The sequence below is a fragment of the Lindgomyces ingoldianus genome (genome assembly GCF_010093535.1).
Source record: "Lindgomyces ingoldianus strain ATCC 200398 unplaced genomic scaffold BDR25scaffold_1, whole genome shotgun sequence".
NCBI classification, from domain to species: domain Eukaryota; kingdom Fungi; phylum Ascomycota; class Dothideomycetes; order Pleosporales; family Lindgomycetaceae; genus Lindgomyces; species Lindgomyces ingoldianus.
Genome location: NW_022985162.1, coordinates 895,862 through 917,490, shown reverse-complemented (window position 1 = coordinate 917,490; position 21,629 = coordinate 895,862). Strand labels below are relative to the sequence as shown.

The following is a 21,629-nucleotide window of genomic DNA, read 5'->3' as shown; positions in this document are numbered from 1 at the left end:
TATACACTGTAAGGTAGGCTACTATAGCTTTAAAAGAATTTGCCTAGGTATGTTTAAAACAATAGTTTAGTACTTATAAGCTAAAAGAAAGCTTCTTTTATAGGTAGAAAAACTAATCTAACTAAAATACTTTTTTTTTAATAGCTACACTAATAAAGCGCGCTTTAAATGTAGGAAATGCTTTCTCTTTATCTATTCTAAAAGTCTAAAATGCTTATTATGCTTTAGTCTTTTTTAACTAGTAATAAAATAAGCCTATAAAAGCTTTATAATATTTTCTACACTTTTAAACTAAAACTAGTCTAATTTAGCTAGGTATCTAGGCTCTAGATAATCCTTTATAATACTAGCTATGTGTCCCTATATTAATGCTATGCGTGCGCGCTTACTCTAATAGTAATTTAAATTAATATTAAGTCTATCTATAATAAAGGCTTACTATTATTTAAATATAAGTTTTTTACTATCTATAAAGATCTTAATCTTAGATGTGTGTTTAGTAAAGTAGATTTACTAAGTTTAAAAAGTGCCTAAAAGGTCTTTTACACTTAGAGTAGTAAGAGTAGTATAAGGTATTATTAGGGGTAATTTAGTAGTTAGTAAGGGTTAACTAGTAGTTTTTAGCTAGATTAGCTACTTAAGCTATGCTTATAATTAAATAATCTAATTATTAATAAATATACTGCTAAAGGTTAACTCTAAATTAGGTAAAAGTATAGATTTAGGTGCTGCAGAAGCAGGTTTAGCTATTAACATAGATTATTAATTAACTCTAAAGGGCTTGCCTTAGCTAGAGCGTATTTTAATTCTAGAATTAAAAAGTAGTTTGTTAAATATTAGCAGTTGCCTTTAATTTTAATAAGTTATTAGTAGTCTTTAAGTTTCTACTTTAGTGCACCTTTTATAACTTTTTTAAAAGTAATTTTAATTATAAAGAATAGAAAGTTTTAAACCTAAAGGCTTTAGTTAATAAAAGGTCTCTAGGATTCTATTTATAGACTAAATAGTTTAATATAATAGTGTGTAAGTATTATAACTTAAACTAAATTAAACATATCTTAGAGCTTAGATATAGTTAAATAAATAATTAGTGTAATATTATAATAAAGCTGTTACTAGTAAAGGTACGTTTTTTAATATAATGTAACAGCATAGGCAAGATAATAGGTCTAAATGCAGTAGGAATCCACTTAGAGGCATATAGAAGTGCGTGGGGACTTAGAACCTAGGAATTTCCATTAACACCTATAGGCCTTGTACAAAGAATATTAGAAAACTACTAAGCTAGCTATAGGGGCAAGGTGCGACTAAATACATAGGGGAAATAGGGGTAACAGCAGGGGGCAGGGCAGAGTTGGGGCTAGGTCGAGTCAGGGTCGAGCCAGGGTCAGAGCCAATACAGGGACCCTTTGGATAGGTTCTGGGCGACCCGAGATGGAACGAGAATCGTTACAATTCTAGTGCACTTTAACCTACCTCTGTGTTAGTACCTTAGTCTACTATAGTTACTTATAGATAACTTAGCAAAGCACTTGCTCTTAAAAGACATGTAACTCTTAGCAGCTATTATAATTAACGTACTTCACAGGCAAGTTGCTCACACACCTAAGTTGCTTACTTTTACTAAGACCCTACTAAACTACCTTTTCTACACTAATGCATTCCCTATAACACTACTTAGACGTGCTAAAAGAATGTTAGATATAGCTTACACTCTAAGCTTTTAAACAAGACATAAAACTCTTAAAAAAATATGCTATAGCTATATATAAAGTTCTATAAAAAATAATAAATAACTATAGCACTAGATAACCTTTATAAGCTAATTCTATAGCTAAATTATAAAAGCTAGGTAATAAAAAGAAGTAGGTAATTATTAAGACTATACTTAAGCTATATGCGCAAGAAATTTCCCCTTAAATAGCATTTATAGCTAATATAGCTAATTTTTTACGCGCTAAGCATAATCTAGGCTATGTTTATATAAACTAGCCTAGTATGTTTATAAAGTGTTATTTAAAGCTTAAAGTAAAGTTTTAAGTATAAGTATAGTTAAAAAATATTTAGCTAATTATAAACCTTATCTTACTAAAGTTATACATGTTATTATCTTAAATGCTATACTTAGCTTTAATATTTTTTATAAGGCTAAACCTGCTCTAAATTACTCTAGAACTTTTATAAAAAGCTTTTTTATAGTTATACTTATACTTAAATATTACTTTAAGCTTTAAATAACACTTTATAAACATACTAGGCTAGTTTATGTAAACATAGCCTAGATTACACTTAGCGTATAAAGAATTAGCTATATTAGCTATAAATGCTATTTAAGAGGAAATTCTTTACGCATATAGCTTAAGTATAGTCTTAATAATTACCTGCTTCTTTTTATTACCTAGCTTTTATAATTTAGCTATAGAATTAGCTTATAAAGGTTATTTAGCGCTATAGTTATTTATTATCTTTTATAAGACTTTATATATAGCTATAGCACATTTCTTTAAGAGTTTTATGTCTTATTTAAAAGCTTAGAGTGTAAGCTGTATCTAACATTCTTTTAGCACATCTAAGTAGTGTTATAGGGAATGCATTAGTGTAAAAAGGGTAGTTTAGTAGGGTCTTAGCAAAAGTAAGCAACTTAGGTGTGTAAGCAACTCGCCTGTGAAGTACGTTATAGTAAACTAAAAAAATATAAAAATAATTATTCTATTCTTACAGTATAAAAAATAGAGGTGAAATAATAAAAATATAAAAAAATTAAATATAAATAATTACAACTTAGATACTTTTTATTTTAAGCTTAAATAAGTATAACTTATTAAGCATTAACTTATTACATTTATTTAAAAGAAAATACTTTTAAGTTCCTACTATTCTATGTTTAAAAGGCATTAGAATCTAATTAAATTCTTTACTTAATGTAAGTGTATAAGGGTTTTTATTTTTTAACTTAGTAACTACTAAGTTTAGTGTGTCTAACCGTTAGTTACAGAGCCTTTTAGAGGCTGTATAGTACAGTTACAGAAGAGTCAGCTATTACTAACTAACTGTACAGAGGAGATAACGTTAGTATACAGTTTAGATACAGTAACTAAAGTATTATAAAGTAATTGCGCTAAAGCTAAAGACTATACCTAATTAGGAAGTTATAATACCCCTTGTAAGATCTACAGTTGTTAATCTTACTAGTAATAGTAATGTTATGTAACTAATTCTTCTGCAGTTAAGAAGCCTCTATTATTAACACTAATAGTTAATTCCTTCTTATTATAATAGTCTTCTTAGCCTGTAAGAAGCACCGCTTGCACTTACATAAAGTTGCTAGGATTAATAGGAAATTAAGGGCAATGTTAATCTTAAAGGTAATTTTAATATTATAGCAGGCATTATTTAGGTGCTCCTTAGCCTGGGTATCTTGCATATGCTTTAAAGGAGTTGCTTCACGCGAGGACAGCCTAGATAGGCTAGGTAAGGCTATGCAAGCCTTCTCTAAGCGTTGGGATGAGGCATGTGAGGATGAGGCCTGTAAGAATAGGGCCTACAAGGTGGTAACACACTAAGATAACTGCGTTATTAATTAGAATAGAAATTAGGACATTATAATAGGCAAAAGAATAAGGTAGATAGCATAGTTGCTAAATTTGTTAGAAGATTGCTAACAAAACAGGCACTAACAGCATTCTCCGCATTAATCTCTAAACACAAGCCCTCTGGCCCTTAGCAACCTGCCTTTAACCGCCTAAAACCACTAAAAATCTTATATAACTACTGTAAACAGTTAGTACAGCAGCCTCATGTATAGTACAGTATACTAAGTAGATGCCCTGTACGTACGTACGTGACCAAAATCGGTGTACTGCAGTACTGTACTATTAGGTGTACTAACGGTTGGACACACTGACTAAGTTTTTGTTTTAATGCTTTTATGTTTCTATCTAGCATTTACTTTTTAAAGTTATAGTTAAAAGTTTTTAAGACTAAATCTAAGTTCCTATTTATTAGTATATTTGCCTATAACTATATGTAAATTAATAGTAGAAGTATTGAAAACTGCTCTTTTATTATTATGAACTTAGGCTGCTAAAATTGTATTATTAGCATTAAATAGCATCATTGAAAAGATTCCGGGGCTCGAGAAATTTTTTAAGTTGATAAAGACAGAGATGAGAAATGATCACATAACGAGTCACGACTTCTGGGGCGGGTAAAATAAGTAAGATTAGAGGTACAAGCTACTACACAGAAGCGTAAAAAGATGCATACAAAGAATTGAAACAACCTCACCACCTCCAAATAGCCCAACTGCCCCTTAGATGTGTTAACCCAAGTTTCCTCGACATTGAACGTGACCGAATTGAATTATGCCGAATTCTCTACACGAATGTGCGCACCCTCAAAGCCTTCGAATTCGTGCTAGGGATAAAGGGAACGGCAGCTGGTTGGCAAACAGTGTCGGGCTCGGGGAGCGTACCCTCTGCCATGTAAGCCTGAACATATTTTGTTGTGCAGTCCGATCCTGTTGCGAGAAAACCGTGACCGGGAGAGTCTTGGGTTAGGACTACCGATCCCTCGAACAGTGCTGACATCTTGTAGGCACTAACACATATTAGCATTTTCTCGATAGAGAACGTGGTGTAAAGATTTGAGAACATACCTGGAAAGGGGTGTAACAGGGTCACCAGTTGTTCCAATGAACAGAATTGGGAAGCTCGTGTTTGTGCATTTGAAACCTTTGGCATATCAGCACCGAGAAACACCCCGCAACACAGTACTAAGAAAAAACATACCTGGGAATATCTGACTCGGGGGTGGAGTAATGCTCATGCCAACGCAGAGACGGCCGTTGTTCAATGCAGTTGTCTTCCCGCCGTAGAAGCTCTTTCCCATGTAAGTGTCTACTACCTCTTCAAACTGTTCAACGCTTGTAACATTGAATCGGGTGTTGGCATCGACACAAGTAATCAGACCAAGGGCTTCCTGCGACGAATAATTTGCATTTTTAGCATATGCTCCATATGCAGAGGTCATTGCGGACGGAGCTGCGTTGGCCTCCATGAACACGGTCCCGTTACCCTGCTCTAGTGCAGCAGCGACAGTAGCCAGTAGGGGAAATCCAGTCAGCGGGCCATACAGAGTGCTGCTAAAAGCCCAGCTTGAGAAGGCAGTTTGTGTAATAACCGAAGGCGCGCCAAACTTAGGATCGGTAACCGTGATGGGGCTATCTTCAAGCGATTGCAACAGATTCCTGTATCGTTCTTCAATCTCCTCAATGGAAGTGGAGTTGCCATAGAATGCGCAGAGTTCCGGGCCAGCGTTGAAACAGTCCTTGAAAAAGAAGTGGAAGGCATCGTCTGTGTCATCTACATCCGAGGGTACGAGACCAGTATAATGTTCAACGCCGAAAACATTCCCATCCAAGATCATTCTGCCAACACGGTCGGGGAAGAGTGCAGCAAAGGTTTGACCAAGAACCGTTCCGTAACTCACGCCGTAATACCAAAGTTTCGCTTCGTTTCCTGGATGACCATACTGGATGTTTTGGAGTTCGATGAAGTGGAGCATGTCTTGCGCGACCGCCGCTGTTCCTCCATACTTCGCTTGAGTATCTTTATTCGCTGCTGAACACCATTCTCCATATGCCTTCGCGCTCTGGAAAAGCTCAGGCAATGGAGCAGTCGTGCTCGCTCCCGTGTACTGAGCTCGAGCTTCCGGCGCCCCGGGGAAACAAGTCATGGCTGGGCCACTGTTGTTAACACCTCGAGGATCAAAGCTCACAATGTTATATTGTGTGCCGAGAGTTTGTTGAAGCGTTTCACCCCCTCCAACCACATATTGTACCCCAGATGATCCAGGGCCACCTACAGCACCATATTAGTCACTGAGAAAGTCTCGCTGTAGCTTAAATCTAACCTGGGTTGAAGAGAATGTCCTGGGCAGATTCGTTTGAAGAAGAATACTTGATAAAAGCAATATTTGTAGTCCCGGCACTGGCATCGGCGTAGTCTAAAGGAACCTCGAGGTTTGTGCACGCGTAGCCCTCAAAACAAGGTGTCCAGTTGATATTAGGCGATGGCGTAAGCTAAATTATAAATCAGTCAAAGGGGGTAATCGAGAATAGGACAGTACTAGCCTCCGCAAAGTCATATATCATTGTCGTGGTGTTCTCTTCCCGCCTTGACCAAGGATGTGCAGAGACGACTGAAGCCAGAAGCCCGGCAAGGGTGAACGAAGATATAGGACTCATAACGAATTTAGAAGGAAAAAGTATGCTCTAAAAAATGCTTTGGAAAATGACGACCGGAATGAAGTTGTAGATATGAGAAGAATGCGGAATAGTGAGCCATTTGGTAGCTCACGATGAGCTCTCTTATACACATCTGCTCCATTATCATACGCTAAGAGCACTGCGGAGACGTGCGCGATAGACTGCCCACCTTCAGAATGAGGACAATGGGGTTGAAGTAATCAGCGCACTATCGTCGTGACTTACGATACCTTCCGAGTAGACTTGCAGGTGCCAAGGCCAACATTGAGCACTTGATAGTTAACGAGAACGAAGGAGAATTATCTGAAACAAGCGAAAAGTAGGTTTACCTATTATCATCTTCGTGGGCGTTGGCACATTCACTTTTTCGGGTTAGGTAAGGTCCCACAAAGTCGGCGATCTCGGTTCCTTTGCCCTACGATGAGGCGGAGCATGCAGCGGCGGTGCACAGGTTAGATGACATCAGCTCTCCACCACTATCAGCTTTCGCCAAAAAATAGAATGACACATGGCAACCTGGGAGTCGGAGATTTGTTAGGGCATTTGCAACGACCAATTAACGCCGAGAAATGGTCCAAGACGATCTAGTGTTGATCGTATTTACTCCGCTTCATCTTCGATTTCCAACTTTCCGACGGTAACCCTTTTTCCCCTTCATATCTGCGTAATTTTTGTGATTGTGGTAATTCTTAACCCTTTCCCTTACGTACCTAAGGCCTCTTACAGGTGCTGCAGCCTCCTGATCATTTCGGACGCGACCAAGGCGCTTGAGCAGGGGCGAAGGGGCGGACTTATGTCAACCTCATCACCAGCCCGAACGAAGTAGAACAGGCCTAAGCGGTGAATATGTGATTGGTCCCTTGGAGGCCGCACAACACGATGCGTTGTCGATTTCAGGTATCCGGCTGACCAAAAGTCAAGAGTGTTGCCGACATTACAGATGATGCCATTATCGACGGGCGGTACATATTTCCACTCTCCTGATAGCGTCTTCAGCTGTAATCCTGCGATTTTCTGGCTCCACGGCAACGTCAGACTTCCGAAGTCATTGTGAGCACGCGACCATGTGTTCTCCACCTTCCTATCATCCTCAGGAGAGCGCAGCCAGTAGATCATGTAACGAAGGAAGTCCTCGGACTTTTCTTCATACAGATGCTATTTAGAGAAGTAACCTTCCGGAAGCTCAAGGGTAATAGAGGAAAGTGTGAAGACCTTTGCCGCAAGTTCCAGTGATCGTTGAGAAAAGTTCTCGATGTCGGCCCGGTACTGGTGAAAGAAAGGATAGAAAGGTTCATTTTCATATGCTGAGATGAATTTAGGTATGTTTGCTGATTCCACATTGTCCAAGTCATCCATTCTCATAACCTTCTTCTCATGTGCCTGGTCACTGTGTTAGTAAAGAGCAAGAAAGCAGGTCTAGCCACCCAAGACACCCGGCGGCTTACTGCACGATACCCAAAATAGTTGCCTTGGGCAAAATTGCATCGATATTTCGGATCCCCCTTGTCCTCAAGTGGTAGATTGAAGTTTCCTTGGCCAATATCATACTGTCGCTCGACGGTACCCGCTGCTACGCGAAAGGTTCTAGATGAAAATCCGGGCTGCTTGAACTTTACCATTTCGAGTAGCCCGCTTCATGACGTGCTCGCGAAATTCCCCTATGGCCGTCCTCGAAGTACTGGGGCAGTTTAGCGAGGATGGAAGAATAGTAACTGGACTGCGCGCTTCTCCGCTCTAGCAATCGATCCTCCGGGTTCCTTTCATAAACACCGACGATAATTCGTCGAACTCGTTTCCTAGAATCGGCCATACCACTATGAGCTAAGTCGAGGAGTCACAGGAGGTACCTTGTTCTACACCGTCGCACACGAGTCTTGAATCCAAGGCAACATTGAAATTGGCCTAGCGGAAAGTCGATAAACGCCCAGCGTTCCCAACCGTACGTACTACGACTCGTAGATACGTGAACGTAGCAGTCACGTGAGCCGTTGAAACGTAGGAGGAGTGTGAGCCGTAACGTACGTAGGAGCCAGCTCCCATTACGGACCGTAATACGTCTCGGAGAGACGATATTTCCTAGTAATATGAGGTCTTATTGGACAGCTATGGGGACGCGTTGGGAGGGTGTTTGAAGTCGTGTTTTTAGAGTAACAATTAGGTAAAAACTCTGCAGTTTGTACAACAATTAAGGATCTAGCAGAGGAGGGGATTAAGGTGTGGGATCCTATGATTTTAGTTAACCTTTTGCCCTTAATATTGTCCTTAAATCATAATTGCCCACAGACTCACCCATTATGAGCCAGATGTCCTAGTTCCTCTAGCGTGGCAGGCGTACAGCCTTATTCTAAGGATCCTCTTAAGCTAGCTCTTCCCACTAAACTAGGGTTGCTTATTACGCTAGTTCTTGTTAACTTGCCTAATTAAGGTCCTTATTAGAGTCCTTAGTCTTCTCTTATAATAGCACGCTATCTAACAGTTTCTTAGCCCTTATAAAGGAGTACCTAGACTCTATTTAAAGCAGCTTGTAAGGTTGCAGGCTTGTTATATATTGTCTTTTATAGTGTTTAGCAGGAGGAAGCTCTACAGGCAGTAGTTGTTAACTAGGTGATACTTTACAATATTTCCTTCTATATAGCATTGTTAGCAGAACTTTAGGGCATTATTACCTAGAACAGAGCTAATCTTCTTGCCGCCCTCCTAGCGTCTAACACTACATATTTGTCCTACGTGCAGCAGGGATATACGCAGCGGAAGCAGGAGATTTAAACAATGCTAAGAATAGCCTAGAGCAAAATTACGTTAAGCGTTAATATATAGACTTCTCTAAACTACTAAGTTGCTTACATACTAGAAGAAGTTTATTATTAAGCCACCTATATTTTATTACTGCGTAGCAATAATTTTAAACCCTTAACTTTGTCTTATTTAGTTTAAGGACTACTAGAGAAAGCACCCTACATAGCATAAAAAAGCTAAGGCTTTAATAAAGGCTGTTCTAGAAGCCCACGCAACGCAAGTTACCTAGTAGCGACTATTATAATAAGAGCTTTAAAAGGACTCTCTCTGTTAACATAAGCCTCCTTACTAGCAGCTGCTTATATGAAAAGCAGCGGAAAACAACAGAGTTGCAGCAGTACTACAACAGCTACTGCAAAGACGTTACTATAGCTAATAATAACAGCCCTTTGTTTGCTAACTCTCTTACTTAGTAGAAACAAGTTAGACAACTCTCTTACCCTACACTATATAAAATTGCCCTTAACTTCTTGTCTATCCCTTCTATAAGCTGCAATTATAAGAGGTCCTTTTTTAGGGGTAAAAGAACTGTTACCTGCAACAGAAATAAGCTTTCTAGCTTAATAATTAAGGCTCTCTAACTGCAGAAAAACTAGCTCTAGTAAGGTTGTATTTACAGTAAAATAGGGGACTTAGCAGACTGTATACGCTGTAACATCTCGCAAGCTGTTAAAACGTAGGAGGATTGTAAGCTGTAACAGTTACGCCCTGTAAGTGGATTTAAATTCTCCCTTTAAGTTGAAACGTACTAACAAACTAAGAAGTTACGGCCTAAAAAACGGCGAGTTGAAACGTATTACGTACGGTTGGGAACGCTGTAAACGTCCTCTTCCGTGGTACGCCTTCGTCGACCTCATCATACGTATCCATGTCGGAAATATCTCTAATTCGGCAATCGTCCATCTCCAGGAGGGAACTGGCATTCGGAAGCAGCGTGGAAATCCGTCGCACCCACAGTAGGTATGGGCATTACGCATTTCATACTCCCCTATATGTGTTTTCGAACCATTATCGACGTTGGTATTGATACATATCAGCCAAAAGTGTCTAGATGAGTCGAATCACACTGATATGGGGTATATTTTTGATGTGCCAGGGAGCGACGCAGAATTATGCAGGATCCTGGCTTGTTGGTTTCTCCTTGGAGCAGCTGAGGCTAGATTTTATCCTGGTACCCTCTACCATTTCAGTTCCTGGTATCCAACAGATCAGATGCCCTCAGATTCGTGTTCTTTTATGCTTGCGGTATGTCCTCTGGAACAGCCAGCGGGTTGTTAGCATACGTGATACCTTTCATGAATAGCTTTGAAGGATTGGCGGGTTGGAGATGGGTGTACGTTTTCCAGTAATCTTCTACCTAACACACACCAATGTTCCCCAGCTCTCTCTTCTCGAAGGAATTCTCGCTATTCTCTGCGCAGTCTATGCTTGATTCTTCTTCCTGAATTCTCTGAGACGGTCAAACTCCTCGCTGAACGAGAGCGGGAGGCTGTACTTGAAAATCTCCCCAAACAAGCTCCGACCACGTGAGCGAAAAGATTTAGTCTTCAACAGGCTCCAGAGCTCTTCAAGAGCCCAACATTCGTTCATTTTCTAATCTAGATCCTCCATGGTGTCGGCTAGTAGAGCACTTCAGTCGTTTTGCCGACTGTGATATGTAAGCTAGGTATTTCGGACGCTACCATTTGGCAGATTATGACGACGGCATACGAAAGGCAAGGGAATCCTTTATAGACAGCCGATATTAATTCAACGACAGGCACCGTTCACTCTCGTATTCATCATCCTCTTCTCCCTCGCTTTCTCCGTTCGCACCAAACGACTCAGCCAATGGGTTGCCAGACTCGGAGTAGAAGTGACGCGGATAGTGTGTTACATTTTGCGAAGTACTTGCTTATCATGACCGCCACGACGGCCCCGCAAAGCTTCTTCGCCACCACATCGCCTGAAAGAATCCGCGCAGCAAGGGGGATGACAACTGCTGACCTGGCCATTGGCATCACAAATGCGAGATGCTAGCTTATGGGTAATGTCAGGCTGCAGATATATCCATGGTGTTTAATAGAACGTAGTACTATTCCTACTGTTACTGATAGTAACAATCTCTTAGCAGTTTAAACAAAAGTAAATTGCCTTCTGTTACTGTACAGTTAATAAGGCTTTAGTTACTGCAGTAACTGCCTATACTATTTATTTTAAGTACAGAATAGTAAAGTAACTCTTTACACTTAAAGCTTACAGCTAGTTTAACATGTTATAAGCTTTTATTATTTTAAGAAGTTAAAGGCTGCTTTTAGAAGCTTTTATAATTAAAGCTTTATTTTTTAGTGTTTTTATTTTTATAAGTTTCTTAAGAACTCTCTTACTTTAATAATATTAAGTAGAATAATATTTAGACTTGCAACCTCTAGCTAAAACCTAGGGGCCTTAGATATTATGTAAAGAGCTTAACACAACTATATTAGCAAAATTATGTTAAAATTAAGCCTACTAGAGCCTCTAGTAACACTAGTTACTGCAGTAACTGCACTAAATAGTAGCTTTACTATTAATTAACTTAGCAGTAACTATTACTGCTTATAAGGCTGTTTTAATTTACTCTTTCTAGAAGAACAAAACCCTATTGCTGCTAGTAACGCCTTAAAAACATTACTAACAGTAACAGTTACGTTCTACTAAACACTATAGATATACCTGCCTAAATTTGGCCCTACCTACTATATTTACTCTCTTAGCCTACCTTTTATCTGTCTTACTGCTGTTCATCCCCCCTTTCTTGCAGATAGATTCACTCAATGCAACAGCAATATCGGATACTATAATGCTAAATTGGTCATCTACGTTGGCGGCAATTTATTAAGCCCAGTCATATTTCTTACTCAATGCCACAGTCAACAACTTGTTAACCTTCGTGTTAGAACTGAGACTTCTACTACCGAGCGATGAGAATGCGCCCGAGAATAAGCAAAAGTAAGAGAATGGAGAATTGGAGGGCGGTATTACGGATGAGGAAGACATTGAAGAGGAACACGGTTGTATATAGAAATTACCGGACTTCATTGACGAAGAAACGTCTCTGATACCAAAGAGACTTGTTCAAGAAGCTAACTACGCAAAGTACGAAGGCCACAGAAAGGGCCATCAGTACTGGAATCGTTTTTCGTCTTGGAGCCGCGAGGTTCTGGATGCCGTCTACTCTTTTGTGAATGCGCCCTTGCTCGAAGCCACCACTAGGGGCTATGATTGCTCTCGTTCACTCCATGCATACGCTGTCGATGATATTTCGAGGGTGGACATTCTCATGCGTGGCTCACCGCCAGCATCAAGGATTTTGGCGACCTTGTGGTCTACTACAGCCTATCGTTGCTAGTAGAATGGGATAAACTCTCTACCCAGCGCTTCCAACGAGGCGTAGTACTGTACGATTGGGCGATTTTGAACCCTGTACGGGTGAGATTTTGTGTACTTTCGTACGACAGGGAGGAGGAGGGGTAGGTATACGTATCGTAACAGTCACGGCTCACGTGATCTGTACGAGTAGCATGATTTAATTGAAGTACGCTGTGTTCTAGTTAAAACAGCTAAGATTATAAGTCTCTAAAGACGCAGGATCAAGGTCTAAAAGCTTGCTACTCACTACCTGGTGCTGTAGCTAGTTCTTCTAGAGTTGAACAGCCTTAATTGTTAGTTATTATACAACTACCTGCGCTAAAACACCTCTCGCACTCGCAACTAGTAGCTGGGGTAGTAAGGAAATTAAGGCCAAAGTTAGCCTTACGCTCCCTTAGTAGGTGCTGAACAATATGGTTATAGCCATCCACCACCTTTGCAACGCACTAAGAGCCTTGCTTGTGACACTAGCAGCAGAGCCAGAGGCAGATTACCTTACCCTACCCCACTAGGAACCCTAAATTCGCGCCATGAGCCCACACATTTAACAGCGTGCGATTTCCTCGCAACGTCCTCGCAAAACTTTTGGCCAATCAGAGCCCTCCTACCCCTCTATAATTGCTATACAAACTTCCTAAAAGGGTAATAAAATCCATACTACGTACTGTACCTGGGGTATCATTAAACGTACGGTGCGGCTCACGAACTCTTTACGTTCGTACTGAACACGTGACCGTTACAGTTCACTTTATACAGACCATAGTATGGCCCTGTTGGAAGCACTGTCTCTACCCAAGATGAAGAAAGGGAGGAAGTAGGTCTGAGACATGGATTTGTATGACCTCCATCATTTTTATTACTTTTTTCGTTTGGAAATTATACGAGTCCACAGGGCCATAGCCAAGTCACGGCTAGCGAGGCATAGGATAAGCATTCTTTTGATTTTTTCACTCGTAACCAAGACGAGCATTCTCGAGGCGGACCTCATGCTCTGTCCAATCCTCCTACGTCAACTGGCTCTAGGACACGGAGTTCAGTACTAGAAGTCCTACTTAGAAGTATGGTGACAGAATCTCGAATATTCATAGTAAAAGATAACATTTGGACATTTGTGAGGTAGTAAACCCGGAGAAATAGTGGAGAGCTAACAATTCGTGGCTTGGGAGGGATCTTGAGCTCCTGTTCCAATGATGTGACTCGTTGGTGTAGAATTTCCTGAAGCGCGGGAGGGTAGGAGCCGGTGAGGGCTTCAAGGAGCCGGCTGAAATGAGAGAAATGGGGCGAATGGTAACGGTACCGCTATCAAGAGGGGCCATGGGAGGATTTTGGAGTGGAAATGGAAAATCCCGCTACGCTTGGAGGTTCGAAATGTGATCGGGACCATTGAAGGTGATGTACCTTTGCATTTGCAGCGCATCAGATTGTTCCTTGAATACGGCCCACAAGGTAGGTTACTCTTCACAATTTAAATTTTATCGTTTGCGCCCACTTCATGATGCGAGCTCGACTACGCTGACAGCATATTACCTCACATCAACCTCGCACGCATACACCGCTCCCTCATATATCTAGCAATTTCTACCCAAAATATGTCTGTCTAGCACGGCTTCGATGGCAAGTTGGCTCCGAAATATTCTCAGGACACGGTCTTGTAGGTTCTCTAGGACCACATCATCCTGACTTCCTCTCATCGATATCAGTCTCGACATCCTTCCTGACCAGTTTCCCACTCAGCGCCCTCGTGCGCTGTCGGCTCTGACCGAACAGAATCCAACTAACCAGCAAGTCCGATCGCTCCTATTCAGGCAACTTCCCCTTGAGCTTCGGCTTCTCATTTACGAATTCGCCCTTAGTAATCCCTCGGAGATAACTCACTTAATACAAGTGAAGAAGGGGTTTACGTATTGTAAATGCTATGATCAAACTCACAGCTGGTTCAACGGTTGCTGGGATCCGAGGTATGGGCCGCGCTCGACCAAGCGTTTTCTACGTCGTCAATCACAGTTGTTGTCCCTACCCCTCACATGTCACACAGTGTATGCAGTATTTTTAATTTTAGTAAGAGGACGTAGCTAAAAGCCTGAAGTTACCAAGAAGTCATAAACATTCCTTACTCCCACAATATCTTCAGCTTCTTGCTTCCGCGTGCCCTTCATTCATTCTCGCCGACCATTCTCCCCCAGCGATATTCCGCCATCTGACGCGTTCACATTTTCAACTTTCTCCCCACTGTATACCCAGGGCGAGTCCATGAGGTAGACCCCGAGGTGTGGGCCAGCCGTAACCGTAACTATTGGAAAACGTCGTGCGAGTTGCTCAGGAGCATGCCACACCTTCAGCAGTTACATGTGCAGCTCCGCGTGGACTTTTGGACTCGGTTCCTATTCCGCCCAGCTGTGGGTTTACGCCGCTGGATGTTAGTAGGGCTTGTGGATACCCCTTTCCGGGTTGTTTATGTGGCATTAACGAGTGGAAATTATGTAGATCTATTGAGATAAGAGCAATCTAGCAGGAATGAATGCAATTCCGAGGTACTGTGGCAATTTAGAGCTATGTGGAGGCAGGGCCTACATCTCAACATTCTTGCTACCAAAGTAGTGGTTTAAGGTTCGATGACCACAAGACTGAATGAAAGTTTCAGTACGCCTTGCAATTTCTATTACGGTTTCAAGCCTTGGAATCTTGCGGGTACTGCCCTCTAGTTAGTAAAGTCACGTGCCAAAGTCTACCCCGCACCCCGCAATTACTCACTGTAGAGCTAAAAACATAAAGTTAAATGTATTTTATCTGTTCTACCACGTCTCCCGCAAGACATCCATGAATTCATCTTCTCCCTTCACTATTACCCATTCACTCTTGACTACCCTTGAACAGCCCACACAGCCCACAAACCCCCAAACTCACCACCAATGGCCTCAACCCAACCCTCGCCCATTCTATGCCTCCCCGCCGAAATCCGCCTCTCAATCCTCGAACACACGCTCCCTAAACCCTTACACATCGTCTTCCGCCCTCCCACCCACACCTCCGGATTCTCCTCCTCCAACCCCAACAACCCTCGCGGCCTCTCCCTCGACGAAAACTACTCCTCCTCCTCCCACCTCTCCCTCCTTCTCACATGCCACCAATTCCGCTCCGACTTCACCCACCTCTTATTCTCTTCCACCCAATTCGTCGTCACAGACACGTACACCCCCCTACCGCGGCGACTAGAAGTACTACGACAATGCCAAATAGAAGCAATCCGGCACATCGCGTTTGTAGCCTCCGCGCGACAATTCCGTGACCTGGTGCACTGGACACAGCATCCCTTCAACCTCCCGAATCTGAAACTCGACACATTGGCAGTGGTGCTCCATCGTTCCGCACACTGGCACTACCCCTCCGACTTCACCGCTGACATGGTGTCTCTGCTGCGCCGACTCCAAAATGTTCGCTCCCTCTATTTCATCCGCAATGGCGCGAATGTAAAGGGTTTTTTTAAGACCTGGTATAACCGTCTGGTTGGGTTGGTGCTGAAGGAGGACCATTGGCAGAGGTATGATAACCCCCAGGGCCCATGCTTGGAGGAAGTATGGTGGGAGTGGGAGTTTGATGCAGGGGGGCAGTGGTTTAAGTTTAAGGCTAGGAAGCCTAGGCGGGTTGTGGGGGAAGAGGCGTATTTGGAGGGCGTGAAGGGGCTAGTGGAGGGGCTGATGAGGGAGATGGAGGGCGAGGAGGAGGATCCGGATCCTCGGGCTAGAAACGGGTGGGCTTAAAGGAGGAATTTTAGTAGAACGGGATTGCTGTACAGTATAGTACGAATTAGAGCCAGATTGGGGTAGACTAGACCTGTATTGATATGGTTAGTGGTATTTAATCTATGTCAGCTATACTCCATTCCGGCCAAATCTCTTCCTCCCGCGGTCTACTCGCTAGATTCCTATCATGTATATGTTCCTTCAGCGGTAAATCCCCAAACTGGCTCCGGTTGCCCATATCGACGCCCCTCTTCTGGATCGTCCTTGCATACGCCATTGTCTCCCTTTTCCATTCCTTCCTTGACACTTTCCCCGCAATCATATCCGCCAAGATCATCGCGTCAAATGCGGCCTGGCTCGTGCTTGCAACAGTATGTGGTCTGAACCCCGCGAGCGCATCGCCGATGAGAACAACTTTGCCGTCGAGGAACTCGTTCTGGGTGGAGATAACGTCTGTTATGGCCTGAACGAACGGTTTCTTGGTTCCACACACGATTTCTGCGAATTGTGGTGGAAGACATTCCTTCGCAATCTGCCGTTGCTTTTCCCACGCCTTGGGGTCGGTCTTCCCGGGCGGCATAGTGATCCGATGTCGTTCGCCATCCATGTCCGTCATCAACTCTGCGAGCTCCAGTGAGGGATCGTCGAGAGATTTCGAGGGGAAGTTTGTGTAGTACACGAAGTTGACGAGACGTTTGCCTGGTTCTAGCGTTCCATTCTCACCGGGAATGAGATATGCTAGGATTTGGATGCCTCTTGTATGGAAGAAGGTAAAGCGCTCGCTGAATGCTTCTAGCGTTGGTGGTGACACTTGGTCTTCCGGGACCGTTCCACGGAGCGCAACATAACCGGCGTATTTCCGCTCCACGTTAGGTTGAAGAATACTTCGGAGGGTGGAGCTAGGTCCATCGGCGCCGACAACGAAGTCTGCCGTGATGGTACCTTCTTTGCCTTCGTTAGTTGTATATGCAACTTCAACTCTTCCGTTCTTCTCCGTTATGCCCGTCACCCTGTGACCATGTAGATGCTTCGCCACGCCATCTCCCTCCCTCAGCTCCGGCACATTGCAATATGGGCTCTTCACGCCATCGAAATTCGCCCTCAGCATGTAATACACGAGATCCCAGCTCGTCATATTCTGAACCATGTCCTCCCTGTGCACAATCTTCCCCTCCTTGTCCAAGTATTGCCGTCGCTGCGAGGAAACTGCCAACTGCCGCCCACATCGGTCGTATCGCTTGAAGAATGTGAGGGTATCGCCGCCCGCGACAATGCCAGCGCCCTGGTTGTGCAGGAGGGCCGTGGGATTGCGCTCGAGGATCGTGACAGCATGGCCGAGGGATTTGAGGGCTAGACCAGTGCAGAGGCCACCTAGGGAGCCGCCGACCTAGGAAGTTGGAGTTGGCATAGGGTTTGAAATGGAGCAGGGTGGGTTGGGCATACCACGACGATGTCGAGCTTCTTGTCCACACCATTCGGAACCCCGCTGGTATGCGACGCTATTGCAGACATGGCGGGAGTACTTTCACCCTCCGCCAAATTCCTTGATGTGTCGATGTGGATCGTCAACAGCCATGGTCACGGGCAACGGCACTTTAATCAAGGGCGCAGGATGAAAGGAAGCGGGTCCGTACTGTCGACGGGAATGCTGCACGACACAAGGATTCGACCACATCGTGGGGCTATTCCCGAAGGATACCCCACACACGTGATCTGACCCTCAACTTCGTGTCCATGTGGAACGTCAGCTGTAAGCTTACTAAACCCCCATGGGACGTCTATCGAGCATCTGCAAAAACTCGTTATGATACACCTTCCCTGTGAGAAGGAGTTTGGGTTGGAATAGACCGAACTGCTCGGCGAAATGGTTTCCGATCACCGAGGCCTCGTTGCGGTATGGCCCTCGGACAGGTTCACGGAGGTTGAGTAGCTGAGATTGTCATTAGATAACGGGCGCTAATGGAACAATCGGATACAATTCAGTTCTGCATGCTCTGCGTACTGGATACCGCGTGCGATGTATCGTACGGAGAGAAGATGCCATTGGTTACATCAAAGCCGGCCCTTCGCTCCAGCTGTACGCGGATAGGATCGAGTATGCGATTGTCCCTGACAACACCATTCCTGGGGCGTACGATGAAGCTGTTCAGGGGGCCAAGTATGTCATTCACATAGCCGGGGTGTGGCCGAAGCCCGTACGTCTTATTCCATTCGATTAGCGAATCTTAGAGTAGAACTGATACCTGTCGATCTAAGCATTACCGCCCAGACGAAGATGTCTACTACCCCTTCGTCAGATCAATGGAAGAGATCCTCTCTGCCGCCGAGAAATCTGACACCGTCAAACGCGTCGTGTTTACGCAAGCTGGCGCTGCCCTCGTCAGCACCGACGATGGTGACACTTTGGGGACGAAAATGGACAAAGTTCTTGACGGTATCTCTCGTCAAAATCCTCCTCAGCCGTTCAAAGCTGATGAACAAACAACAGAACATGTGCAAGTAAATCCCGATGCAGCAGCCTTCCAACCACCCCTCCCATCCGTGCACCACGCCTACTCGGGCGCCAAAGCCTACTGTATGACATATCTCCATTCACATAGCCGCAAGTCGGGCGCCTTCTCCATCGTGCAAGTCATCCCTGGGACCGTCATTGGACCCTCAGAGTTAGTTTCGTCGGCTTCCGATGCCCTCGCGCAAATGGATCGCATGTCGAAGGCGCTGCTGTTCAATGGTGCAACACCCAGATACGGATTCGGATTCGTGCATGTTGAAGATTGCGCACGCGTTCATGTTGAAGCTCTTGACGAAGAGAAGGTCCAGGGGGAGGATATCCCGGATTGGTTTATTGCTGCTGCGACGATGGAAGAGGGAAAGGATGGGCCCCGGATTTGGAAGGAGGCCGGCGACACGGTGGAGCGGGAATTTGCGGAGGAAATGCGAAATGGTGTTTTCATAGTGGGTAGAGAGAATTTGCCCACCAACATGCCATTTCGAGTAGATTCAAGGATGACGGAAGAAATGTTGCTGGGTGGAAGAAAGTTCAGAAGCCTGGAGGAGTGTGTGAGGGAGGTAGGACAGTGGTATTCGGGATTAGTTCAAAATGAGAAGAACTGATATCATCCCTGTTTCCTGCGATGTAAAATAGTAATAGTGAGAATAGTGAGCGTGGCCATTTAAGGTCGCGTGGTGGCTGACCCAACGGTGGGCGGCCGCTGGCGGCCGATGTACGACGGACGAATGTCTCGTCCGCATTCCGATGACGACACTCTATTAGAGAGAATTGTGATTCTTAGTTGTATGGTAGTCGTTAAGCACGTAAGGAGCGACCTGGCAATCGGAAGAAGTGTTGCACCGACTTTCTAATTAGATGTTGAGCAAAACAGGTGTTTCATGGCCAACTGACGTAAGCTTGCGCTCACCTAGGGCCCGGCATTGAATGTTTTGCCCCATGGCTGCGGTCCAGGAGTACAACATGTTGACATTTCCAACAAGAAACCACGAGAAGCGAGAAAATTGACGAATGAAGAAGCCAAAATGACATGTCTCTGCACTTGATCTACGGGCCAAATCGTTATCCGACCCACGGCGCATCAGTGTATTTGATTAGTTAGTCTGATCACTCTACTGATACAGGTATCTCAGATATTTTCCACAGCAAACGAATCCCTGGCAATGTGATCAGACAAAGCCCTATGCAATTGATATAATGGCGTAATAGCTTGCAAATGGATCGGCGTAACCTCAGCAGCAATACGCATCCACACGTTAGGGACGCGACATCTTCTTTCCGAACCAAGACTATAAAAGGAGGGTGTTGTCACCAAAGCTACCCACCAGCACATACACAACCTCTCCAACTCCATGAAAGCACTCAAGATCCAGTCCCCCGGCCACGCCGCCGTAGTCGAAACCAACATCCCCAGGCTCCGCACTCCCTCAGACCTCCTCATCAAAACCGTTGCTGTTGCCCTCAATCCCAGCGACTGGAAGCATATCGACTTCGTTGACAAGCCTGCCACCGTCGGTTGCGACTACTCCGGTGTCGTCGAAGAGATCGGGTCCGCTGTCACTCTCCCTTTCAAGAAGGGTGATCGAGTATGGGGTTGCGTGCATGGAAGTAATGTGCTTGATCTCGATAGTGGATGTTTCGGGGAATATGTGGTTTCCAAAGCGGATCTAGTCTTCCGAATCCCTGAAAATATGGGCTTCGAAGAAGCAGCAACGTTGGGAGTGGGTATAGTTACCGTGGGTCAGGGACTGTATCAGGCTATGGGATTGCCATGGCCGGATTCCCCACTTAAGGAGAAGGTGCCGATTCTGATATATGGTGGATCATCTGCCATGGGAGCCTTTGGAATCCAGTTTGCAAAGTTGTAGGTATTGCCTGACTCTTGCACACTCTAAACTAATCGAGACGCAGGTCTGGGTTCGAGGTCATCACAACCTGCTCCCAACGCAACTTCGAATACGTCAAATCGCTGGGGGCTGATGTAGTTTTCGACTACAAGTCCCCCAGTTGTGGAGCCGACATCCGCAATTACACAAACGACAAGCTATACTACGCTTGGGACACCATCGGCGAAGGAAATGCTCCGCAGATTTGTGGGGATGCCCTTGCATCATCTGCTCCTAAGGGCCAGAAGTTGTACTATGGGACCATCGTGTTCGTCCCTCAGTCGCCCCGACCCGATGTCGAAATGCTCTTTACGATAGGGTATTCCGCACAGGGCGAGTCATTCGAGTTAATGGGCATGAAGTTTGCGGGGAAGCCCGAAGATTATGAGTTCATGAAAAAGTGGATAGCGGAAGCTGAGAAATTATTGTTCGAAGGGAAACTAAGGGCCCACAAGCCAGACGTGAGACCTGGTGGTTTGGATGGAATTTTAACTGGCTTGAAGGATATGAAGAATGGGAAGATCAGTGGAGTTAAAGTCGTTTATCGGGTCGGCGATCCTTGAGAGAGTAGAGGGAGGTTGTCGTTGACCAAGCCCGAACATCTTAATGCCAGCGTCCTTTTTGTCTAAGCATAGATCTTTTCTGTGATTACTAGCACTTATGAACCCGCTGTCGTGATCGTGAAGCAAGCCATCTAAACGTCGCGCATTGCAGCTCGCCTAATGTTATGATGGCATGGCAATATTTCGAAACAGATCCGTCCACGACAAAATGTCCTTCAAATCATCTGCAAGATATTCTGTTAGCATGAGCTAGGTGGGTGGAGAATTGGTCGATACTCACAGCAAACCTGAGCGAATCGATCGCGTCCAGTCATGATTTCTCGGGTGGTATGCACTATGGAAATTCTTCAGATAGCTTCCAGCAGACTGGAAAATAATATTTCGAGAGGGCATCTTGAATGAGGCAATTTGCCATTTATTTCCCTCAAAGAGAAAGCAGAACAGATTAGGGGCTTTAGACGGGAGCAAAGCGGGATC

The 21,629-nt window shown here is 44.2% G+C and overlaps 7 protein-coding genes across 7 annotated transcripts; 4 read left to right on the top strand and 3 right to left on the bottom strand.

Annotated features, from left to right (window-relative positions):
* Window positions 1–4,206: 4,206 nt before the first annotated feature.
* BDR25DRAFT_299520 (alpha/beta-hydrolase) lies at window positions 4,207–6,324 on the bottom strand. The gene is made up of 5 exons (XM_033689170.1): window positions 6,134–6,324; window positions 5,914–6,082; window positions 4,791–5,861; window positions 4,658–4,733; window positions 4,207–4,599 (listed from the first exon to the last, which is right to left on the bottom strand). The coding sequence occupies exons 1-5, from the start codon at window positions 6,152–6,154 to the stop codon at window positions 4,377–4,379; spliced, it is 1,560 nt and encodes a 519-aa protein (XP_033554506.1). The 5' UTR covers window positions 6,155–6,324; the 3' UTR covers window positions 4,207–4,376.
* Window positions 6,325–6,932: 608 nt separating this feature from the next.
* BDR25DRAFT_364556 (Clavaminate synthase-like protein) lies at window positions 6,933–7,887 on the bottom strand (the record flags this gene model as incomplete). Its single annotated transcript, XM_033696851.1, has 3 exons — window positions 6,933–7,423; window positions 7,481–7,648; window positions 7,714–7,887. 3 exons carry the CDS (start codon window positions 7,885–7,887, stop codon window positions 6,989–6,991), a joined length of 777 nt encoding a protein of 258 aa, XP_033554505.1. The 3' UTR covers window positions 6,933–6,988.
* Window positions 7,888–10,056: 2,169 nt separating this feature from the next.
* Window positions 10,057–11,083, top strand: BDR25DRAFT_347989 (uncharacterized protein; the record flags this gene model as incomplete). Its single annotated transcript, XM_033694347.1, has 7 exons — window positions 10,057–10,107; window positions 10,161–10,290; window positions 10,328–10,384; window positions 10,446–10,590; window positions 10,626–10,721; window positions 10,799–10,919; window positions 10,952–11,083. The coding sequence occupies 7 exons, from the start codon at window positions 10,057–10,059 to the stop codon at window positions 11,081–11,083; spliced, it is 732 nt and encodes a 243-aa protein (XP_033554504.1).
* Window positions 11,084–15,259: 4,176 nt separating this feature from the next.
* BDR25DRAFT_364554 (uncharacterized protein) lies at window positions 15,260–16,212 on the top strand (the record flags this gene model as incomplete). The annotated part of the gene is made up of 1 exon (XM_033696850.1): window positions 15,260–16,212. The coding sequence occupies exon 1, from the start codon at window positions 15,364–15,366 to the stop codon at window positions 16,210–16,212; it is 849 nt and encodes a 282-aa protein (XP_033554503.1). The 5' UTR covers window positions 15,260–15,363.
* A 97-nt stretch (window positions 16,213–16,309) lies between these two features.
* BDR25DRAFT_274976 (FAD/NAD(P)-binding domain-containing protein) lies at window positions 16,310–17,823 on the bottom strand (the record flags this gene model as incomplete). The annotated part of the gene is made up of 2 exons (XM_033687455.1): window positions 17,638–17,823; window positions 16,310–17,581 (listed from the first exon to the last, which is right to left on the bottom strand). Exons 1-2 carry the CDS (start codon window positions 17,704–17,706, stop codon window positions 16,310–16,312), a joined length of 1,341 nt encoding a protein of 446 aa, XP_033554502.1. The 5' UTR covers window positions 17,707–17,823.
* Window positions 17,824–17,973: 150 nt separating this feature from the next.
* BDR25DRAFT_274971 (NAD(P)-binding protein) lies at window positions 17,974–19,522 on the top strand. The gene is made up of 4 exons (XM_033687454.1): window positions 17,974–18,088; window positions 18,141–18,389; window positions 18,451–18,628; window positions 18,695–19,522. Exons 1-4 carry the CDS (start codon window positions 18,059–18,061, stop codon window positions 19,306–19,308), a joined length of 1,071 nt encoding a protein of 356 aa, XP_033554501.1. The 5' UTR covers window positions 17,974–18,058; the 3' UTR covers window positions 19,309–19,522.
* Window positions 19,523–19,984: 462 nt separating this feature from the next.
* Window positions 19,985–21,152, top strand: BDR25DRAFT_274969 (putative zinc-binding oxidoreductase ToxD; the record flags this gene model as incomplete). Its single annotated transcript, XM_033687453.1, has 2 exons — window positions 19,985–20,567; window positions 20,615–21,152. The coding sequence occupies exons 1-2, from the start codon at window positions 20,056–20,058 to the stop codon at window positions 21,150–21,152; spliced, it is 1,050 nt and encodes a 349-aa protein (XP_033554500.1). The 5' UTR covers window positions 19,985–20,055.
* Between the last annotated feature and the right edge of the window lie 477 nt (window positions 21,153–21,629).

What these genes read in the sequence shown, in the direction of transcription:
- BDR25DRAFT_299520 (XM_033689170.1), bottom strand. Translation starts at nt 6,154, where the DNA reads ATGATATATGACTTTGCGGAG. An exon ending in GGACATTCTCTTCAACCCAG is followed by an intron (nt 5,862 to 5,913) that starts GTTAGATTTAAG and finishes ATGGTGCTGTAG; the next exon opens with GTGGCCCTGGATCATCTGGG. An exon ending in CCCGAGTCAGATATTCCCAG is followed by an intron (nt 4,734 to 4,790) that starts GTATGTTTTTTC and finishes GATATGCCAAAG; the next exon opens with GTTTCAAATGCACAAACACG.
- BDR25DRAFT_274971 (XM_033687454.1), top strand. Translation starts at nt 18,059, where the DNA reads ATGGTTTCCGATCACCGAGGCCTCGTTGCG. An exon ending in CCGGGGTGTGGCCGAAGCCC is followed by an intron (nt 18,390 to 18,450) that starts GTACGTCTTATT and finishes TGTCGATCTAAG; the next exon opens with CATTACCGCCCAGACGAAGA. An exon ending in AATGGACAAAGTTCTTGACG is followed by an intron (nt 18,629 to 18,694) that starts GTATCTCTCGTC and finishes AACATGTGCAAG; the next exon opens with TAAATCCCGATGCAGCAGCC.